The 18,838-nt window shown below is 38.0% G+C and overlaps 1 protein-coding gene across 1 annotated transcript in view; it reads right to left on the bottom strand.

Annotated features, from left to right (window-relative positions):
- LOC145984382 (uncharacterized) overlaps positions 1-18,838 on the bottom strand; it is a 161,700-nt gene that overhangs the window by 22,170 nt on the left and 120,692 nt on the right. The window contains exons 19-22 of the mRNA XM_083118044.1: positions 18,472-18,683; positions 15,517-15,678; positions 14,447-14,575; positions 14,181-14,311 (exon numbers count right to left, since the gene is read on the bottom strand). Of these exons, the coding sequence (XP_082974170.1) occupies positions 14,181-14,311; positions 14,447-14,575; positions 15,517-15,678; positions 18,472-18,683 (634 nt within the window). The remainder of the gene's footprint in view (positions 1-14,180; positions 14,312-14,446; positions 14,576-15,516; positions 15,679-18,471; positions 18,684-18,838) is intronic.

Genomic DNA, 18,838 nt, shown 5'->3' with positions numbered 1-18,838 from the left:
TCGTTGAGCCAAAATTGCCCCGGCAACGTCAGGTCCCTAAGAGACTTGAAAATCCTGATGCTGCCAAACATCACAAGTTCTACACTCCAAAATAGTATTATAAATCAATATACACTGACGTGTGTGACACAGCAAAATCATGAGTTAAACAAGGACATGAATCTACATGACTACAAAAAGTAACAGCCGTAGAGAAAGAATGCATCTCAGCTGTGAACAGTTGCACAACAAACTTTCAGCAAACGCGAGAATTCTTTCGCAAAGATTTGGATGCCGATACGCTATCCTTACACATGTCCATGCTTGGTGATATTGCCAAACAGAAGAAAGTGGTTCTAACTACCATGCGTGACATAAGGAAGTTTCTTTTGGAAGTCAGCACCCTCCAGGAGCCAAATTCATGATGGTCCTCAGCACTGTGCCAGTGACGACAGCCACAGCCGAAAGGTCATTCAGTGTTATTAGCCGACTAAAGACATATTTGAGATCTACAATGAGGTAGAAGAGACTAAGCAGCTTAGCGGTACTTCACATACATCAAACTGTGATTGATAATTTGGACCTGAGACCGCTCGTTAATGAGTTCATAAAAAATAACCCACTGCGTAGAGCAACTTTTGCTTTATTTTTAGATCATGTTCATATGTTTTTGTTGTGTATGTCAATTTATATCTTAGTGTACATACTATTTGTTTTTATTATTGCAAAATTAAATTTAAAAAAGTAAAATATTGTAGCAAGAACAAAAAAGTAAAACCATTTTCCTGCGATTTGTGTTAGCATTTATGTAAATAATTAAATAAAACTGTTAAATATTGTTTATTTTATGGGTTATTTGCAACCCATCACATGTCTGTTGCGGACATTAAAACACGCCCATGCCCTCGCCGGGACTCGAACCCGAGAGCTCTGGATCAAAGCAGGTTGAGTTGACACCCAACACGCTCGGCCACCGAGGTCGGCATAAAACTTTTAGGTTGGTCTCTTAATTTAAATACATACTTTTCAATAAAAATGTTAATTGTTATCTAAAAAAACAAATGAGCAGACACAATAGACATAGAGACTTTAAAACATTTTCTAAACGTTTTTCATGTTACATTTCATTTGCATGAGGAATATAATAGCTGCTTAAAAACTGCTATACGAAGACATATTTTTTATTTTTTAGAAAAAGAGGGAGTGAGTCATCATTCATTTGTTTCAGTGATCAGAGCCCCCCCAATAATTTTGACAAGTCGGCGCCCCTGTCCGATAGTGTGTCTAAAAATTCATATTGGCTATCAAAACCAATTGGAAAACTTCCAGCTGGGGAAAGAAAGTTACTGAAATTATTATAAATTCATTAACATACTCAACAAACAATATCAGAAACAGAAAAATATGTATTTTAATTATTTATTTATCAAGTTTGGGTGACCAACAAGCATTGAGTTACCCAATCATAGGTTTCCATTAATTACATTGCATTTAGAAGTTATAGCAACAAATATACATATCACACACAATAAAGTAAGTTAGTGGTTGATTACATTATCAGAATTTGACATACTAATATACAGTAGAGTCTCGCTTTTCTGACATAAACGGGCCGGCAGAACGTTGGATAAGCAAAAATGTCAGATAATATTGAGGTGTTAAGAAAAAAACCTATTAAACGTCAAACTAATGTTAAAATTTTATACATTACGAACCTAATACAGTAATCATGTTTTACAACAATACAGAAAAAATGAACTGGAGAAACGTTCTTACAGTTAGAGTCGGGAGAAACTAAAAATCGACTACGCTCACAACTTGCAGTTCTTGTTGCTGATTGAAGATTTTTTTCTGGTGGTATGTCGGATAATACGGAATGTTCAATAAGCGAAGGTCGGATAAATGAGACTCTACTGTATTATAGTATATGCTTAGTTGAGAAAATCAAATTAGATAAAAGTAAAGCATCACAAAATAATATAGAAATAGAAATTCATCACACAAGTATTACAATACATGATCATTATTTTTTCTAACAGAAGAATTCAACTAATGGCTGTTATATGCATATATTCAATATGGAATATGTATGTATGGACATGAATATTAAAATATATTAGAGGATATTTCAAATGCTTACAATTGATGTATCCGTGCTTCACACATTCACATAAACACGTTCAATTCACTATTTTAGACAAATAATTTATATTCTGAGATAAAAAATAAGTGCACAAAGACAATGATAGGTAATTATTACAATTTTTTTTTAAATTGCTTTAATCAAACTGTACAAATATTTTACAGGGCCGTTTATTAGAAAAAACCTTTTTATAAAAAAATATGTGTGTATGGTGCAAAAAAACTGTACAAGCAATTTTAAATGTTTTTTTTTTAAAAAAAAGAATCAAAATAATTTCAATTTTAAAAATCAGATTTAAATAAAAAATCATCAACAATGATTTTTTAAATAAAAATCATGCTCTTTATTCACACTATGCAGAAGTTTTAAGATTCAGGAGGTTGAACGTATGTCAACACACTAACCATACTAACCACTAAGATGAGGAAAGACAAACATGGCAACAAGCATGCCAGGTGGAAGATGGATGGGTCATGGGTTCCAGTCACAAAACACTGGCACTCCATGCATGCACATGTGTAGCACATGCAAACTTTGGCTAGAAGGGCAGGGTTTTGAAGAAGCTCATTTATTTCAAGCTGATGCCCTTGATTTTAGTTACGTTTTGGTGGAAAACAGGAAAAAGGAATGACATATGATCAAAATGTGATAAAAACATTGCACAAAGGGCTAGATTTTAAATGAAAATTAAAATATAAAAAAGGCTCCAAATCCTAGTCAAAGCAAGTTCAACAATGGCAGAAAAGAATGATTTGGTATATTTGTGCCACTTTTGGCTAATCATGAATATGAGGATGAATGATGCTACAATGAAATTGATGAAAAGACATTCACAAACACCCAGGCTGGGATTCGAACCTGGAACCCCTGCATGCCTTGTAGCATGCTGTGCCTCCATGGAGGCCAGCAACAGTGGCAGAAAAGGTCCCATTGTTGATTAAAAATGAAAGATAAAGACACATAGTGTGATCAAAAAGAGAGAGAAGCATTGCAGGAGAGCTCTGATTTTTAGGAAAATCAAACGAAAAAGGATGAAAACACTCGACTCCCAGCCCCCCGAGCCAACTGCCTGAAACTGGGCATGAGGTTAAATATTTGAATAACTTGCTCAAAAATTAATGTAGAAAGGTGGGACCTTAACACTTCACAAACACGTGCAAACTGGACACCAGCTATCTAGATACTGAAACACTGATGCAAGCACTGCTTGCACCATTAGAATATTATTTAATATACTTAATGTTTTAGCCTCATTTAGTTTCCATTGCAATCGATTTCACAAAATTTTATGACCTCAAACTCCTTTAGCAGCCCTTTGCAATAGCAGACTCTCTGCTTGCGGCCGCCGACACGGAGAACCAACACACCCAAAGGATCACATGATGACAATCTTGTTGGAGAAACAGTCCTCTACCTTCAGAAAAAAGCTGAGCATCTTGGTGCTTCTCAGAAAGCAGCCGAAATCAGAAGGAAACATTGCCAGCAGACCAATAACCAATGTGTGTCTTCATGAGCACATAAAGAAGATCACAAGGATACTGATAATTATTAATCATAAAATAACTGAAAGAAGCTATTATCATTGTTCTAAATTCCATGTAGGTCACTTAAATTTTAAAACGTCAAAAATTTGACATTAGTGGTTTGGGCAAATGTGGAAACGGTGAGCACTTGTGTTTACGGGGAGAGGAATGTCTGCAGTCTGCAACCTGCATCTAGCTCGAATTACCTCACCAGCTACAGTGTTGGGAACTGTCAAATTATTTTCATGGTAATTCAAGTGAAATGTATAAGAAACTTTACAAGTAAATTCAATAAATTGATGGCTCTTGAATAGAACTTGGGGTGGGAAAAAGAGTACCTGAAAAAATAATTATCTTCTGATATTTGTAAACAGGACAATCTAGATCGTATACATTGTACACATCAAGAACAAAGACACATTTTGTATTATTATAGCACTTCTTTAAACATGATATACATACTTTTTTTCTTGTAATGATTCTGATTCCACAGCATAATTTCTATATCCAAACTGATATATCTTCTCTCCCGTGAGTGATAAAATTAAGGAAATAGGTTAGTATCACACTCTATTGTTTCAAAGCATTTCAAAGTGATCTTGTTTGGATGCTTTAGCTTTGTAGCTGGGAAAAAAATTTGTGAGGAAGTGAGTGTTTGTTGCTGGTGTTTATGCTCTGAATTAATCGAAGCTAACATGAATTTGGGAACGGTTGATACTGTGAAGTCTGGGTGTTTTACTGTTTGTTTCAGTTGGGTTATTAAGTTCACTTTATGCACAGATAGGTTAATCAGGACTGGACCTACAGTTTAATGTGGGATCCGAACTACCATAGAATGTGCCTCAACTGGGGATTGAACCTGGGACCTCTTGACTACAAGGCAATGTTACAACTACGCCATCGGGGAAGCCTTAGGGGTGGATGTATTATTTAGCAATTGAAAATTTGCTTTGTTTAGCTCGAGAGAGAAAAGTGTGAAAATGAAAATTGTGGAAGCGAGGCGACCAACATCCGATTTACCCGACTTTAAACAAGTTATCTCATGGAGGGTTTATGCGACACTTCCGGGAGCTTGGAATTTATTGTAGTGAGTACATTGTCCATGCATGTGTTTCTGCGTTTGGATGGAGATTTTAATGTTTATGTCCTCTGTGTCAGAGGTGCCAACTTAATATGAATTGGAGGGAGGGGACATTTGAATAAACAATTTTATATATACACACACAGCATTGTTCAAAAAGAATGGTACAAAAGTAACGTTAATTTATTTTTAAGTGAAAAGAGATAGAAAAAGCAATTCTGGTGGGATAGAAGAAAGGAAAGTTGTAAATTTATAGCCTGTGGTTGTAGTTGACGTGAAATCCCCTAGAGGCGCTACTTGTTGTTGATAGCTAAAATGGCAACAACAAAGGTAGAGCAAGCATATTCCATAATGCAATTTGCCCAAACAGGGGCAGTTGTTACAGTTCAGAGACACTTTCAAGTGAATGACACTGTGTGTGTTCCTCCATTACCACAGGACCTGGATAATTTAGAGCAGCGCATCTCTCATGCAGTGGAGCTGATAACCGAGGATATGTTGGAACGCATCTGGCAAGAAATGTATTATCGTTTTTGATATCTGCCGTGTTACCCAGGGTGCTCATATCCAACATTTGTATTTGCCCAGGTAAATTTGCAACCTTCCTTTCTTCTTTCCCACCAGTCCACGCTTCGCTGCTGGCATCCAGTCCCAAAGTCAGCATAAAACTGTGGGTCTAAATGCCGGCAGATGTGCTTCCACCACCCAGAAAGCTGGCCACTGCTCCGTGGCCAAGTTGACCATGAGACCCACTATGAAATAATAAAACATAATAATACAAGCGAGCAGTGCAAGCCTGAGTTACTGGATGGGTCACAGGTGGCAGATAGTGAAACCTCCCTCAGATATGAGGGGAAGCTGCGAATAAGGGGAAATCCAAGTAAGCAGTCCCAGACCGATGCGGCAAGTCTATCAGGGTGTGGAGGGTGTCCTGACAGAACAATAAAATTAAAAATGATTGTAAGAGGGAAAGTAATAGAAATAATGCCCCACAAACAGGATGTACAAGGGAGGAGAAAGAAGAATTTGAAGAAGACTTGGAAGAACATGTAGGAAAGGAATGGCAAATTGTGATGGGTGATTTTAATGCACAAGTGGGAAGAGACAGGAAAGGGTATACAGAAGTACTTGGCGCAGATGGATGGCGACAGAGGAATGAGGGGGGAAGGAGGCTACTGGACTTTTGTAAGAGAAACGGACTATTAGTAGGTAATAGCTGGTTTAAGAAGAAATATGACAGCCATAAAATTACAAGATACAGTTGGAGTAATGAAAAAAAGTCTGTAATATATTATATATTGGTAAAGAAGGAGGTAAAGAAGATAATGAACAACACTAAAGTAATACCCAGTGAGAACTGAGACAGTGACCACATGCTACTACAGAGGAGATGGAAAATAAAAGATAGAAGTGAGGAACAAGAGAGAAGGATAAGAGTAGGATGAAGGATAATATGATAAAAGAGAAAGATCAAGAAATATTGCATACCAAAGTGCCAAGAGATGAACCCAAATGAGTAGAAGCATAATGGATAAGATTTAAAACAGGATTAGTAGAGACAGCTAAAAAGGTATGTGGATGGACAAGCAAGAAATGAAAAAAGAAAGAAACACCATGGTGGAATGAAAGAACTAGAGAGGCAGTGAAAAACACAAATTTAAATCACAAATTGCATGAAATGAGTACATGGAATAGAACAAAGAGGCAAGAACAGTAGTAAAGGAGGATAGAAGAAAATGTATGGAAGAATGGGCTAAAGCGCTAGAAGAAGATGTAGATGGGAACAAGAAAATATTGTGTGGATTAGTGAGAGAAAGTATAAGAGAAAGAGCAGACAGCTGTAAGCTAAGGGATGAAAGGGCAAATGTTGTAGAAGAGGATGAAAAAATAAGGAGAATGTGGAGAAATCATTTCAAGAAATTGCTGAATGTGAAAAAAGGAAATGAACATGAAGAAGTGAAGGAAAAAGAAAACCGGAAGGAAAAAAATGAATCACATATGGAAAGAAGTGGAGGAAGCACTGATGAGAATGGAGAGAGGTAGAGCCCTGGAGTAGATGAAGTGTCAGTGGAAATGATACTAGGAGCAGGAGTGATTGGTGTGCAGTGGCTACATAGAGTGTTGAAAACAGTGTGGCAAGAGAGAGAAGTGCCAAGAGATTTAACAAAGGGACTAGTAGTTCCCATATTCAAGAAGGGACACAGAAAGGAATGTAAAAACTACAGAGGAATAACACTAATGTGCCACTCAGCAAAGGTGTATGAGAAAATATTAGAGAAAAGAATAAGGGAAGTAACAGAGCTGAACATGAGAGAGGAACAGTATGGATTTAGAAGAGGCAGATCAACAGTTGATCTGATATTCACCATAAGGCAATTACAGGAAAGGTACTACGAGTCTGGAAATGATTTGATTATGGATTTCCTAGATATAGAAAAGGCATATGATAGAATGGACAGAACAAAGATTTGGAAGGCTCTAAGAGTGAATGAAGTTGAGGAAGAGATAGTGTGTAGAGGGTAGAGCACATACAAGGCCAACCAGAGCTGTGTGAAGACACCAATGGGAAGAACGGAGAGGTTCAATATAACTAATGGACTAAAACAGGGAAGTGCTCTTTCCCCACTGCTCTTCATAATTACAATGGATGTAATTAATGAAGAGGTGGGGGAAAAGATAGAGGAAGAGATGAAGGCTCCGTTGTTCACTGATGACTTAGTAATATGGGAAAATAAGGAAGAAGTACAGAGACAGCTTGATAGTTGGAATGAGGAAATCAGAAGAGGAGGAATGAAATTCAGTGCATAAAGGAGCAAGGTACTAATAACAACAAGAAATGAACCAAGAACAAAGATGGACACTGAAGATTTGCAGGTAGTGGAGAGCTTCAAATATCTAGCAAACATAGTTGAGAGAATTGGAAGAATAGATGAGGATTGATTGATTGATTGACTTGCTTTATTTTACTTCGCTTTTTGTGCAACTTTTGGCTAATTTGCAAATATGCGGATGAGTGATTATATGATGAAATTGATGAATGGACACTCACAAACATCCATGCCCAAGCCAGGATTCGAACCTGGGACCCCTGGTGTTGTAGCACAATGTGCTCCGCCACGGGGGCTGGCAATAGATGAGGAGGTAATCATCAGAAGAGGACAAATGGGTAGTGGATTATATAAAAGTGTTTGAAGATTTATATGGAACAGGGATGTACCTATGAAATGCAAGAAGGTAATATATAACACCTACTATGTGCAAATAATTACATATGGACCAGAGACTTGGACAATGACAGAGAGAGACAACCCAGTCAATAAGGTAATGTTACCACAACGTTGTGGCAACGTTAGCCCCTAACATTCCTAACGTTAGCCCCTAACATTCCTAATGTTGTTACAACGTTGAATGTATGTTGATACAACGTTGTGAATATTATGTAGCAACGTTAGGTATGTCAGGGGTTAACGTTGCCACAACTTTTTTGCAACATTACCTTGCTGCCTATGTAATTTAAGAATATAACAATGCATATTTAAAATATGGTTATTTCGCATGGTAAGCTAATAGCAATCTTGTCAAGCCATTTTTGTATATAATACATATGCGTAACAGGAAAAACTCATGTTTGTAACGTCACAGTTTCTCTTTATATATTATAAAAACTTTTCCTGCTCCACCACAATAGGCAATTGTTAGTCTGGAGATTGTGATGAATTAACCAATCTCTATCTACACCTGGTAATCAGTTTCTTTTCGCAGTTTTTTTTTTTTTTTTTTTTTTTTTTGTCCTCGTTTTCCATTTAGAAGGCTACACCTTCTCTTTGGTAAGTGAATTGTTTTCATAAATATTTTCTCTTACAAGGTGATGGTCTAAGTGTGTTTTCAGTATTGAAGTGGTACAGATTTACTTATTCTGGGGGTAGTTCACTTAGATGTTATTTATTCAGTAGTGGGAAAATTACTTCTTAGGAAAGTAATAATTTGCTATGGTGCGGCATGTGTTGGATATATCACGTGCCGTAGTTCCGGAGGATGATGGATTATGTACAGCTGATAATCAGGATGCTGTGGATCTATCAGGAAGGTATACATGGTTAAGAGATGCTGTAATGGTGTGCAGTGGTAAGTGGGAAGGCAGTCGTGTAGAGCATCTTCGTACATTGTGCTGAGAAGTTGTGGATGGTGCGAGTTCATTCGACCAGTTATATATTTGTGACGGATGGCTTCGATGTGGGTTGTGATTTCCGGGAAGGTTATTCGCTCGTACAGTAGTCGTGTAGGACTTGGTAGGACTACTCTGAAGGCCAAACGAAGAGCATGTCTTTCCAGAACTTGTAGTTTGTGATAGAATGAGTCTGGCGCTGATATCCATGCAGTGTGGCCGTAAATTATTGCTGGTCGAAGGAAAGCCTTGTAGGTATGTAGGACAACCTGGGAGTTGAGTCCCCAGGATGTTCCAATTAGCCGTTTGAGCAAGCTCAGACGATTTGTAGCTTTTTGGACGATGTTGAGCAATTGAGGTTTCCATGTTAGCTTGGAGTCAAATATGACTCCTAGGTATTTTGCAGTGGTGGCAGGCAGAATTGGCGTTCCCCGTATTTTGATGTTTAATAATGTTGGGTTCCTTTGGATCTTCGAGCGACAGCCTGTCTGTAGAAATACCAATGCTTGTGTTTTGAGAGCATTTATTGTGAGACGCCATGTGTCACACCATCTTTGGAAGGAGTTTATAGCTGGTTGGAGAGTTTTGTTTATAGCTTGGATGGTTGAACAACAGGCGAGAAATGCGGTGTCGTCAGCAAATTGGTAGATAGAAACTTGTGGGAGTTTTGGCATATCGGCAACGTATAGTATGTAGAGTAATGGTGATAAAGCAGCACCCTGTGGAACGCCAGAGTAAGGGAAAATGGGGTATGACATTGCTCCATTTACAGTGACATAGGCGACCCTACTTGTTAGGAAGCTGTGTACTAATCTGACATAGGAAAGCGGTAGGTGGAATTTATGGAGCTTGTAGATGAGCCCAGTATGCCATACTTTGTCAAATGCTTTCTCCAGGTCGAATAGTACTAGACAGGATGGTTTGGAAGTGTTGAAGTGATTTGTGATGCGAGTCGTTAGTTTTAACAAATTATCAAGGACACTGTGTTGAGGTCTAAAGCCTGCTTGGTGCGACGGAAGTAAACTGTGTGCTTGTAAGTGCATGTGTATGCGTCGAACAATGATGCGTTCAAATATTTTGCTGAATGTTGATGTGAGCTGAATAGGTCGATAGTTTGTGGGGTTGGTACTATCTTTGTGTGGCTTTGGAAACATTAGAACTTTCGAAATCTTCCAGTCTGTCGGGTAGTGTCCTGTGCGGAGGATAAAATTGTAGATAATAGCCAGAAAGGACAGCAAAGCAAGCGGGGCCTGTTTGATCAATACATATGTGATATTGTCCAAGCCGGGAGCGGTGTTTCTCTTCCTACGCACAGTATTGATAATATCGTCTGTGGTAATAGGAACCGTTAGAGCATTATTAGGATCAATATCGTGCGTATTGCTGGGTTGCAGTTGCCTGTTATTGGGGTTGGTGACTCTGTCAATTTTGGTCTGGAGGCGGAGATTTGGAGCTAATTGTGGTGTTGGAGTGAAAGTGTCTTGCAAGACATTTGCGAAGGCATAAGCTTTTTCAGTGTCAGTGTTTAGGGCTGCATCCTTGATTGTTATTGGATAAGGAGTACTACTGGATTGTCCAGTGAGCACCTTGAAACGTTTCCAGTATTTGGTGGGATGGCTTTCATCACTCAATTGGTTGCACGTTTCAATCCATCGACGTTGTTTATAAGCTTTTATATAGTTTTGTACGGTACGCAGCCATTGACGGTGTAAGTTAAGGGATTCAGGATTTCTGGTCTGGAGGTAGTCCCTGTATGCTCGTCGTGATGCTGTGATTAGGTGAAGATATTGCGGAGGTAGCTTGGGTTTGTAACTATTCAGAGTGGTCGTAGGTATGTTAGTGGTTGCCGCACTGGTAATCTGAGCAGTAAGATGTTCCACCGCCGTATCGAGTTCCTCTGAATTGTTTGGTGGTGGATGCGGGTGAGAAAAAGCATTCTGTAGCTTTTCACTATATGCCTCCCAGTTCGCTTTGTTGTAACACCAGATTTTTCGAGGTTGTATTGTACTGCTCGTATTGCGGTTACCAAGATTTAAGGTAATTTTCACTGGGTCATGGTCACTGCCGATGGAGTCCAGCACAGATATGTTCAAGCAGGTACTTAGAGATGTTGATGTTATAACAACGTCAGGGGTAGTGTTACTTATGGGACGTGTGGCTCTGGGCAGTACATGGAATTCTGCTGTAGTGTTTTGGTCCAGAAATTGTAAAAAGTTTGTTTTGTCTTGCATGGTTCGACTATGATAATTGATGTCCGCTGCTATGATATAATGTTTGCTAAGGGTTTGGATATGTTGAAAGAATTGGTATGGAATAGTCTCCCCTGGTCTTACATAGATGGTAGCAAAAGTAACGACCCGGGATGGAAAATAGATGGTACTAGCAGTATGTTCTGGCAAGTGGAAGTTTGGTGGGAAGGTAACTGTTCGATATGGTAATTTTCTATCTACTCCAATTGCTGTGCCGCCGTTTACTCTTAATCCCGGCGGACCATCGTGGCGTAAGATGTTGTATGGTGGAATATGACAGATCATTTTTGGAGCAAGATAGGTTTCGTTTAGCGCAAAGCAGTGAACAGATTCTTCCAAAAGCAGGTGTTGCAATAAAGCTTTTCGTTTAGAAACAGATCGGATATTTAAAAATAGAAAATTATACATATTCCGTACTGCCATATTCAAAACCTTAAACCGCAGTTTCCAAGTGGGATATGTGGAAATGCACACGAGGACCAGAGTATGTTGCATGGAGTTGCAAGTTGAAAATTGTTTTTGCAGATGCTGTTACTTGGGTTAATATGTGCGTTCTTAAAAATGGGTGCACATTTTGGAGAGTCAGGGTGAAGAAACGTATTAGATCTTCCACTGTTACTGGATGTCGTAGTGAATTGTCAGGTTCTGTAGCAGTGTCATTGGTGCGCAGGGGAACTGTTAGATCAGGGTGTTCAGGTATTGCATCTGGCTTGGCTTTGCATTTGTAACTGTATGTAGGATGGTTTTCCGTACATGTGACACATTTTGGTGCAGCAGTTTGGTTTTGACATTCTCTGGTTGAATGGGGTCCTGAACAGTATCCGCATTTATCTCGATTTGGACATGCAGCAGTAGTATGCTTGTTATACTGTTGGCATTTTTCGCACCGCAATGGAAGAGGTTGTTGAGAACGGGATGGTTCAACTTTGTACCTGCGTCTGTATATGTATGCTCCACTGTGTAGTAGGGTGTCTACAGCATTTTGTGAGTCTGTTAGGACCCGCACCATGTATGTGGGTCCGTTGTTATTGCGAATACGGATACATTTACGGATTTGTACACCTTCGCATTCCAGTTCCTCAAAAATCTCTTCGTCTGTTAGACTAGGTTCTACACCCCTGATGACAACTGATAGTAGTGGGGATTTATGTGGTGGTGGTGGTTGTTTTTGAATGGAAGCATTTAGTGTTTGGATGTTTGCTTTGGCTCCATAGATTTCAAAAGAAGCTTTGTTTCTAATTAGTTTTGCGAAGTCGGGATCTGGTGATTTCAATATGATGCCATTACGGGTGAACAGTATTTGTGCAATTTGTGCCCTTGGCACATACTTAGATGTTTGTTGGAAAACATGTTTTGCTGTGTTGAATTTGGTGTCGTAGTTGGTGAGCAGGAAGTTATATAAGCTGGTATCCTGTTGTTTGGATTTTAGTTGGGTTGCATGAGCTGTATTTCCTGTATCTCGTTTAATTGGTGATCTAGATCGTTGACGTTGAGGTAGAGGTAGTCCTTCGTAGGAATTGCGACGTCGGTGTTTTGTGGAATAGCTGGACGTTTGCATTGGATCATTGGTACTTCGTGAATCTAGCATCGTCTCGGAGTTTGGACCGTCCGTCCGTTTAGTACCTCCGGTGAAGGTTTTCACCCCTTCTCGCTGTCGTAGCAGCGTTGCAGGAAGACCATGATGCATATCAGAAGACCACAACCGTGTGTTGTTATATGATCCAATGGAACAAACGAAAATCCTGTGGGAAAGCGAACAAACTCAAACCAACCGACAACTCAATCCAATGAAGCAATTCCAAACTAATTGTAGAGCCCAAGACAACCAAGAAGAGGAAGGATGAAGGTAATAAGGGAAAACAGTTTCAAAAATAGTGTAAGTCGTATGTCTGCTCCACTCAACGTGTTCAACCAAAAAAGGTTCCTCGCAATCACCTAACCACCGTATAGGCACAATTGGTACCGTTTGTCCGTTCCAGACTTACGGCTTCCACCTGGAATAATTGGCCCACGATGCGTGACACAAGAGAGACCGACTTACGATTACCTATACCTGATCCTTTTCGCAGTACTTAACTCCTGATTATATAGTCTGGAATAAAAATATTTATCATGGGAGTTTCACTTGTATTCAACACATTTCATTTTCTGATCTTCCTTACAACTTCAATATTCACACATCTTTCGAAGGATAATGAAACACATTTTTTCACTAATTACAATCGAAAGTATCCTTATTTGTGTTACGGAAAGTTATGTTTGTTTTGCATTTGAGTCGCACTGCCATCTAGTGCACGTTGTAGGAAATATAAGGTTTGGTGGTCAGTGCACACACAAATTCAGATTAAACAAAACACTCCAATCTGATGTTTGTGGCGCTCATGGTGGTGATCATTCAAACTAATGTGTATTCAGTTTAATGTTTTTTGTAACGTTGATGCAACATTATCACAACGTTGTTCCCCTACATACAACATTCATCATAAATACAACAAGCATACAACGTTGTGGCAACGTTGTTCCCCTACATACAACATTCATCATAAATACAACATTCATACAATGTTGTGGCAACGTTAGTGTGTTGACTGGGAAAAGAAAGATGCAGGCAGTTCAGATGACATTTTTAAGGAGTATATCGTGGAAGACTAGAATCGATAGAATAAGGAATGAGGAGATCTGACAGACAGTGGGGGGTGGTGAAGCTTCAGGACAGGATAGATCAGGCACAGATGAGATGATTCGGACACATGAAGAGGATGGATGCAAAAAGACTACCAGTAAGAGCTTATAATGTACAAGGAGTGGGAATAAGGCCAAGGGAGAGACCAAGATGTCGGTGCAAAGAGCAGATAGTGGAGAGGCTTGACTTCTATGCCAACCCAGCCAGAGGCAGGAAAACGGCAAAGGATGATGATCCTGAATCAATATATTATATTCAATTTTGATTCCATGGAAAACATAAAATCGAGGTTTGACTGTATAATAGTACAAATCAAAATATCAGAGGAAAATATACAAGCCTGAAACATGTGCTTACCAGTGATGTGCAGACAGGTCAATGCCTCTTTCGAAACATGCTTGTATCAAAGCTGGCCATTGGGCATTTTTCATGGTTTCTTTGATTGGCTTAATCCTTTCAAGCAAAGTTGTACAGCATATTTGAACACCCTGAAATATTACAGAGGAGATCATTATTTGGAAAATGAAACATTTCAACTTCCATCAAAGGAATGAAATTGTCACATACTATATCTATAAAGATAAGCTATATCAATATTGGGAGTATTATAAACTGCACTTTACCTTACAAACTAGTTCACTTGTTACTGAACTTGCAGTTATGGAACCATTGGGGTTGATCAATGTGTCGCCTGGTTGCACATTTACCAAGTCAATCTCAATTCCTAGTGTGTGTGCACATACTTGTATTGCCTGCAAAAGTAAATTAATAAAACAAAATCACAATTTTTAGAAGTAATAACCCTTGAGCACTTGTGCTTGCATGACTTATGTTATGACTCACGTGGGGTTATTTTATTTTTTAAATTATTTTCATTTTAGAACAGACCATTTGTCATATGAATAGCTTTCATTAGACAAATATGGACTAACTACTTCATCTTCTGACATGATATCATCCTGATCGTTTTCTGCACTTTGTACTCATCACTCTTTCTACATGTTCCTCCTCTGACAAAGATGTATCTGTACCAACAATTTCAGTGTCTGAGTCTTCAAGGCAACCCTCAAATTTCTTGATCCATCAACCTGCTTACTCTTTTCATTTCAACATTCAACAACGCGAGAATAAACCAAAAACTGCAATTACTGGTATTAGTCAGGAGCAGGTGGGGTAAGAAACTTTCCATCTGTAACAATAATGCCATCAAATAACTATTACTGCTGAGCTAATCGTTGGAGGGAAATAAGTCACAGCAAGACAAGTGAAAGACAAGTGCATTTGAAAATAGTTGAGTTCCCAAGCTCATAAAAGATTAGCTCACCATGCAGAATCTGAATGATTGCATAGAAAAAAAAAAATACAACTACAGACATCTACAAAATCTTGGTTTACATGATAATAAACTATATCTAGTTATTGTTAGATTAATAATTCAATATTTCGATCTGTCCATGCAGCATGCAGGACAAAATTGAATATGTTAAAACAAAGTACAGGTTGCACTTAGAACAGTTACCATGTTATTAAGGATCCAGATTTCAAATTTGGAAAGTGTCCAAAGTATCTGCATGTGGGTGACAAAATTGCAAAGTGTCAAAATTCGTTCAAAAGTGTGAGAAAGAAAGTAGTTGCAAATACTCTAATGTAACTCAACAAGTAGCAATCAATAATAGTATCTAATTTGCCTTACCTTTGTGTTTACACCCTGACCCATTTCAATTCCTCCATGTGAGATAGAAACTGTACCATCTTCATGATATATGGAAACTAAAACATTGTAGTAGAATCGTGGATAAATAACTGGATATTTCATAGGAACAAGATATAAGCCTCGTTTCTTCCACCTGTTAGCCTAAAAAGCATTGTTTAGATTAATTTAACATTCACTGTAGATTTACACTGAATGTGCCAATGAATATGTGAAAAGAAAATTCTTTAATTGATCAATTATTTGAAATATAAAGATAATAGCTAGAATTAATCAAAGTATTGTTTATATTACATGCTCATGTACACATAATACTTCTTTTCTTTGGCATACATATGTTGTGTCTCATACCATCCATGAGGTCTTAGTATTTTTCACACAGTTTCTCTTTTAATATGTCAATCATACACTGTTCTTTCTCTGCTGATGATATATATTAGGCATAGGATATATATATATATATATGAGATATACTGTTATTGAAAGTGATGAAACTATCTATTTTCAAATGTACAAACTATACAGTATTCCATAATCAAGTCTCAAATTTTCTCTAAAAGAGACAAAAACTCTTTCTAGAATAGTGTTGCTGGAAAGGTGTCTTGTCATTTACATTGTAAGCATAAAATCAACATTTGTTATTTACTTACATACAGTGAGTATATACTTGTCAAAGACAACGTTTCGGTGGCAACTGCCCCCATCTTCAGGTCAAGAAGTTGACTTTACAGAAATCCACAAAGCTTCGTCATTTAGAAAGGATATAGGTTTTTACGTGGACAGGTTGACCAGTTCTAGTCAACATGTGAATTCTGATCAGATAGTAACACAGGTTTTAACAGTTTTTATATGAGTTTTAAGGGATTTTAAAATGTGGGAATAGTCCTGTGTTAGTCATTTGTTATCCTAGCATTCCCACAGCTCAGAATGTTGGATGATGTTAAAGCAGTGAGGCAATAAGTCCGCAGTCAGAATGTGACCATTGCTGTGTTGCCAAGTTCCGTCCAAAACCGTCTTAGCTCAGATGAAGACTGCTTGCAGAACAGCATATACAAGTGTTGCAAACAAGTATAAATCTTTATAATTGTAGTTCTTTTTAGATACATAATGGATGGAGGGGCACGTGACCATGTGACCTAAGGGAAGAACCGTGCCTGCTTGTAGCCAGTGCCAGTAAGGGTCCTAAGAGAAACAGGCGACTTTGAATCAGCCAATGGGAGACTGTTTTATGTGGAGGGAAACTTTGTATTCCAATCGGTAAGGGATGAAAAAATGTCGGGGTGCTATCGGTGAAGTCGACTGATGTCGAGCCATGAAAATTTTTAATTTGAATGTATAAAAACCTACAAAAATTACGTTGATGGTTTTTCCAAATTTGCATGAATTTCGATTTTGTCCTTGCACAAATGAATAGGTTGTTTCTGGACAGAGACAGGCTCTAGAAGTCTGCAGTCTGCAATATTGGGTTATTTTAGTTCTATAACCATTAATGCAAAGAGCTATCAGATGTTCTGATTTAGTCGGGACAGTCCATTCCATTCGCCTCGGCTTGGACACTACTTGCTATAGCTAAGAGAAGAAAGACTCTTGCGCCACTACAGACTTTGTCCTGGTTATGTAGGACTTTCTGTAGAATACTGTGTACATTAAAAAAAGCTTTCGAAATCTGGAAAAGTCAGAGGAATTAAATTATTTTTACTTGGCAGAATTTGTAACTGGAAACACGTTTCGTTTTATCTTCTCAACAATCTTCCTTTTTGAGTCATATTGTTTATAAAAAGGTTCTTTCATTTTATTTTTAATTTATTTTCAAAAATGTTGAACAAAAGTGATTCATTTGATTAACTTACAAAGTAGATGTGTAACTCTTATTTTTAGCATGTTAAATCATTATACAGTTATGTAAAATACCTGGAAAAGTCAGGGACTTTGCAAGATGGGTGTGAACCCTCATCTATCAACCCCACACACATATGTTGCTTTTCGTAGGATATTTGAATTGTTTGCATTATGCACAAATGTAGTCTACCCTTATCATAATTTTGTTTTCGCTCTCTCGACAGAAACAAATGTCAGGGTCAACTGCAAATATTTGTCATGTGGTTGCATATATATATAGGTTAGAAAATGCTGTTCTTCAACATTTTATAACAAAATGAGCAAATTTCTCTACCCACCCTCTCCTATACACCTGCCTTGTAATCAAGGGGTCCCGGGTTCGATACCTGGTGGAGGTACATAGTGGTTCGGATCCCACTTTAAACTGTAGGTCCAGTCCCAATTAGCCTTACTGTGTATAAAGTGGACTTAATATATATATATATATATATATATATATATATATATATATATATGTATGTATGTATGTATGTATGCATATGAGTGTGTGTATATATATATGAGAGAAAACTTATTGCCCCATCTCCCTCAAAAAAATCCTGGGTACGGGCATGAAGTACCACAGACGTTAAGGAAACAGTATATGTCAGCAATGGATTCTTGGTTTTCTTAAACCAATCTGCTTCCCCAATGAAAAATATCACCACACACTACTGGTAACCACTTTTCACTCCAAGATTTAAAAAACAAAATTCATCTGTAACAACTTTCACTAAAGTTCCCTGGAATATATTACTTGCAGATTGGAGGGGAGAAGAGGACACAGAGAAGTTTGTTACACCATTGATTTCAATAAAATACAACTTGTGTGTATTTGTGGATCGGCATGGACAGAGGCATGTTTATGCCACCTTACCCTCTCACACGCACATGACATTCTCAGATCCTGTGTAATAATAGTGCTGTAGTAATAGTAGTTATGTAGTGCCAACAAGTTTTTAAAAAAGATAGCTAATAATTCTTATGGTCTTGTTCCCTGTCTTACAAACTACCAGAGTTATCTGGTGCATGGCTGTATCACTTCCAAGTTGAACCTACTTTATTGAACTCTGCCACGTGCTTCTTCCTTTCCTCATAATCTGATGATTTCTGTAGAGACTCAATCAATGAAGGGATGGGATTTTCAGTAAGCCCTTTTGGAATATAAGCAAAATTCATGTTCATAAGGCGAACATCCACTGGGTCCTTTTTGGTCGCATATGCAATATGTTCCATGATATATTCGATCATAGCAATTGCCTCACTTGTTCCTGGAATTACAGAGCAAGTTAAGAACTGTATAGAAAATTTGAAAACATTTACAATCGAACTACAGTGAAAATATATGACATTAATTGTCTTAAAACAAGGTGAAAAAACCAATAATAATGATGATAATAATACCAGCAGTACAACCTGGGTCATT

The sequence above is a fragment of the Lepisma saccharinum genome, chromosome 2 (genome assembly GCF_977018435.1).
Source record: "Lepisma saccharinum chromosome 2, izLepSacc3.1, whole genome shotgun sequence".
Lineage (NCBI taxonomy): Eukaryota > Metazoa > Arthropoda > Insecta > Zygentoma > Lepismatidae > Lepisma > Lepisma saccharinum.
Note: the sequence above shows the minus strand (reverse complement) of the source record. Positions and strands in the feature narration are given on the sequence as shown.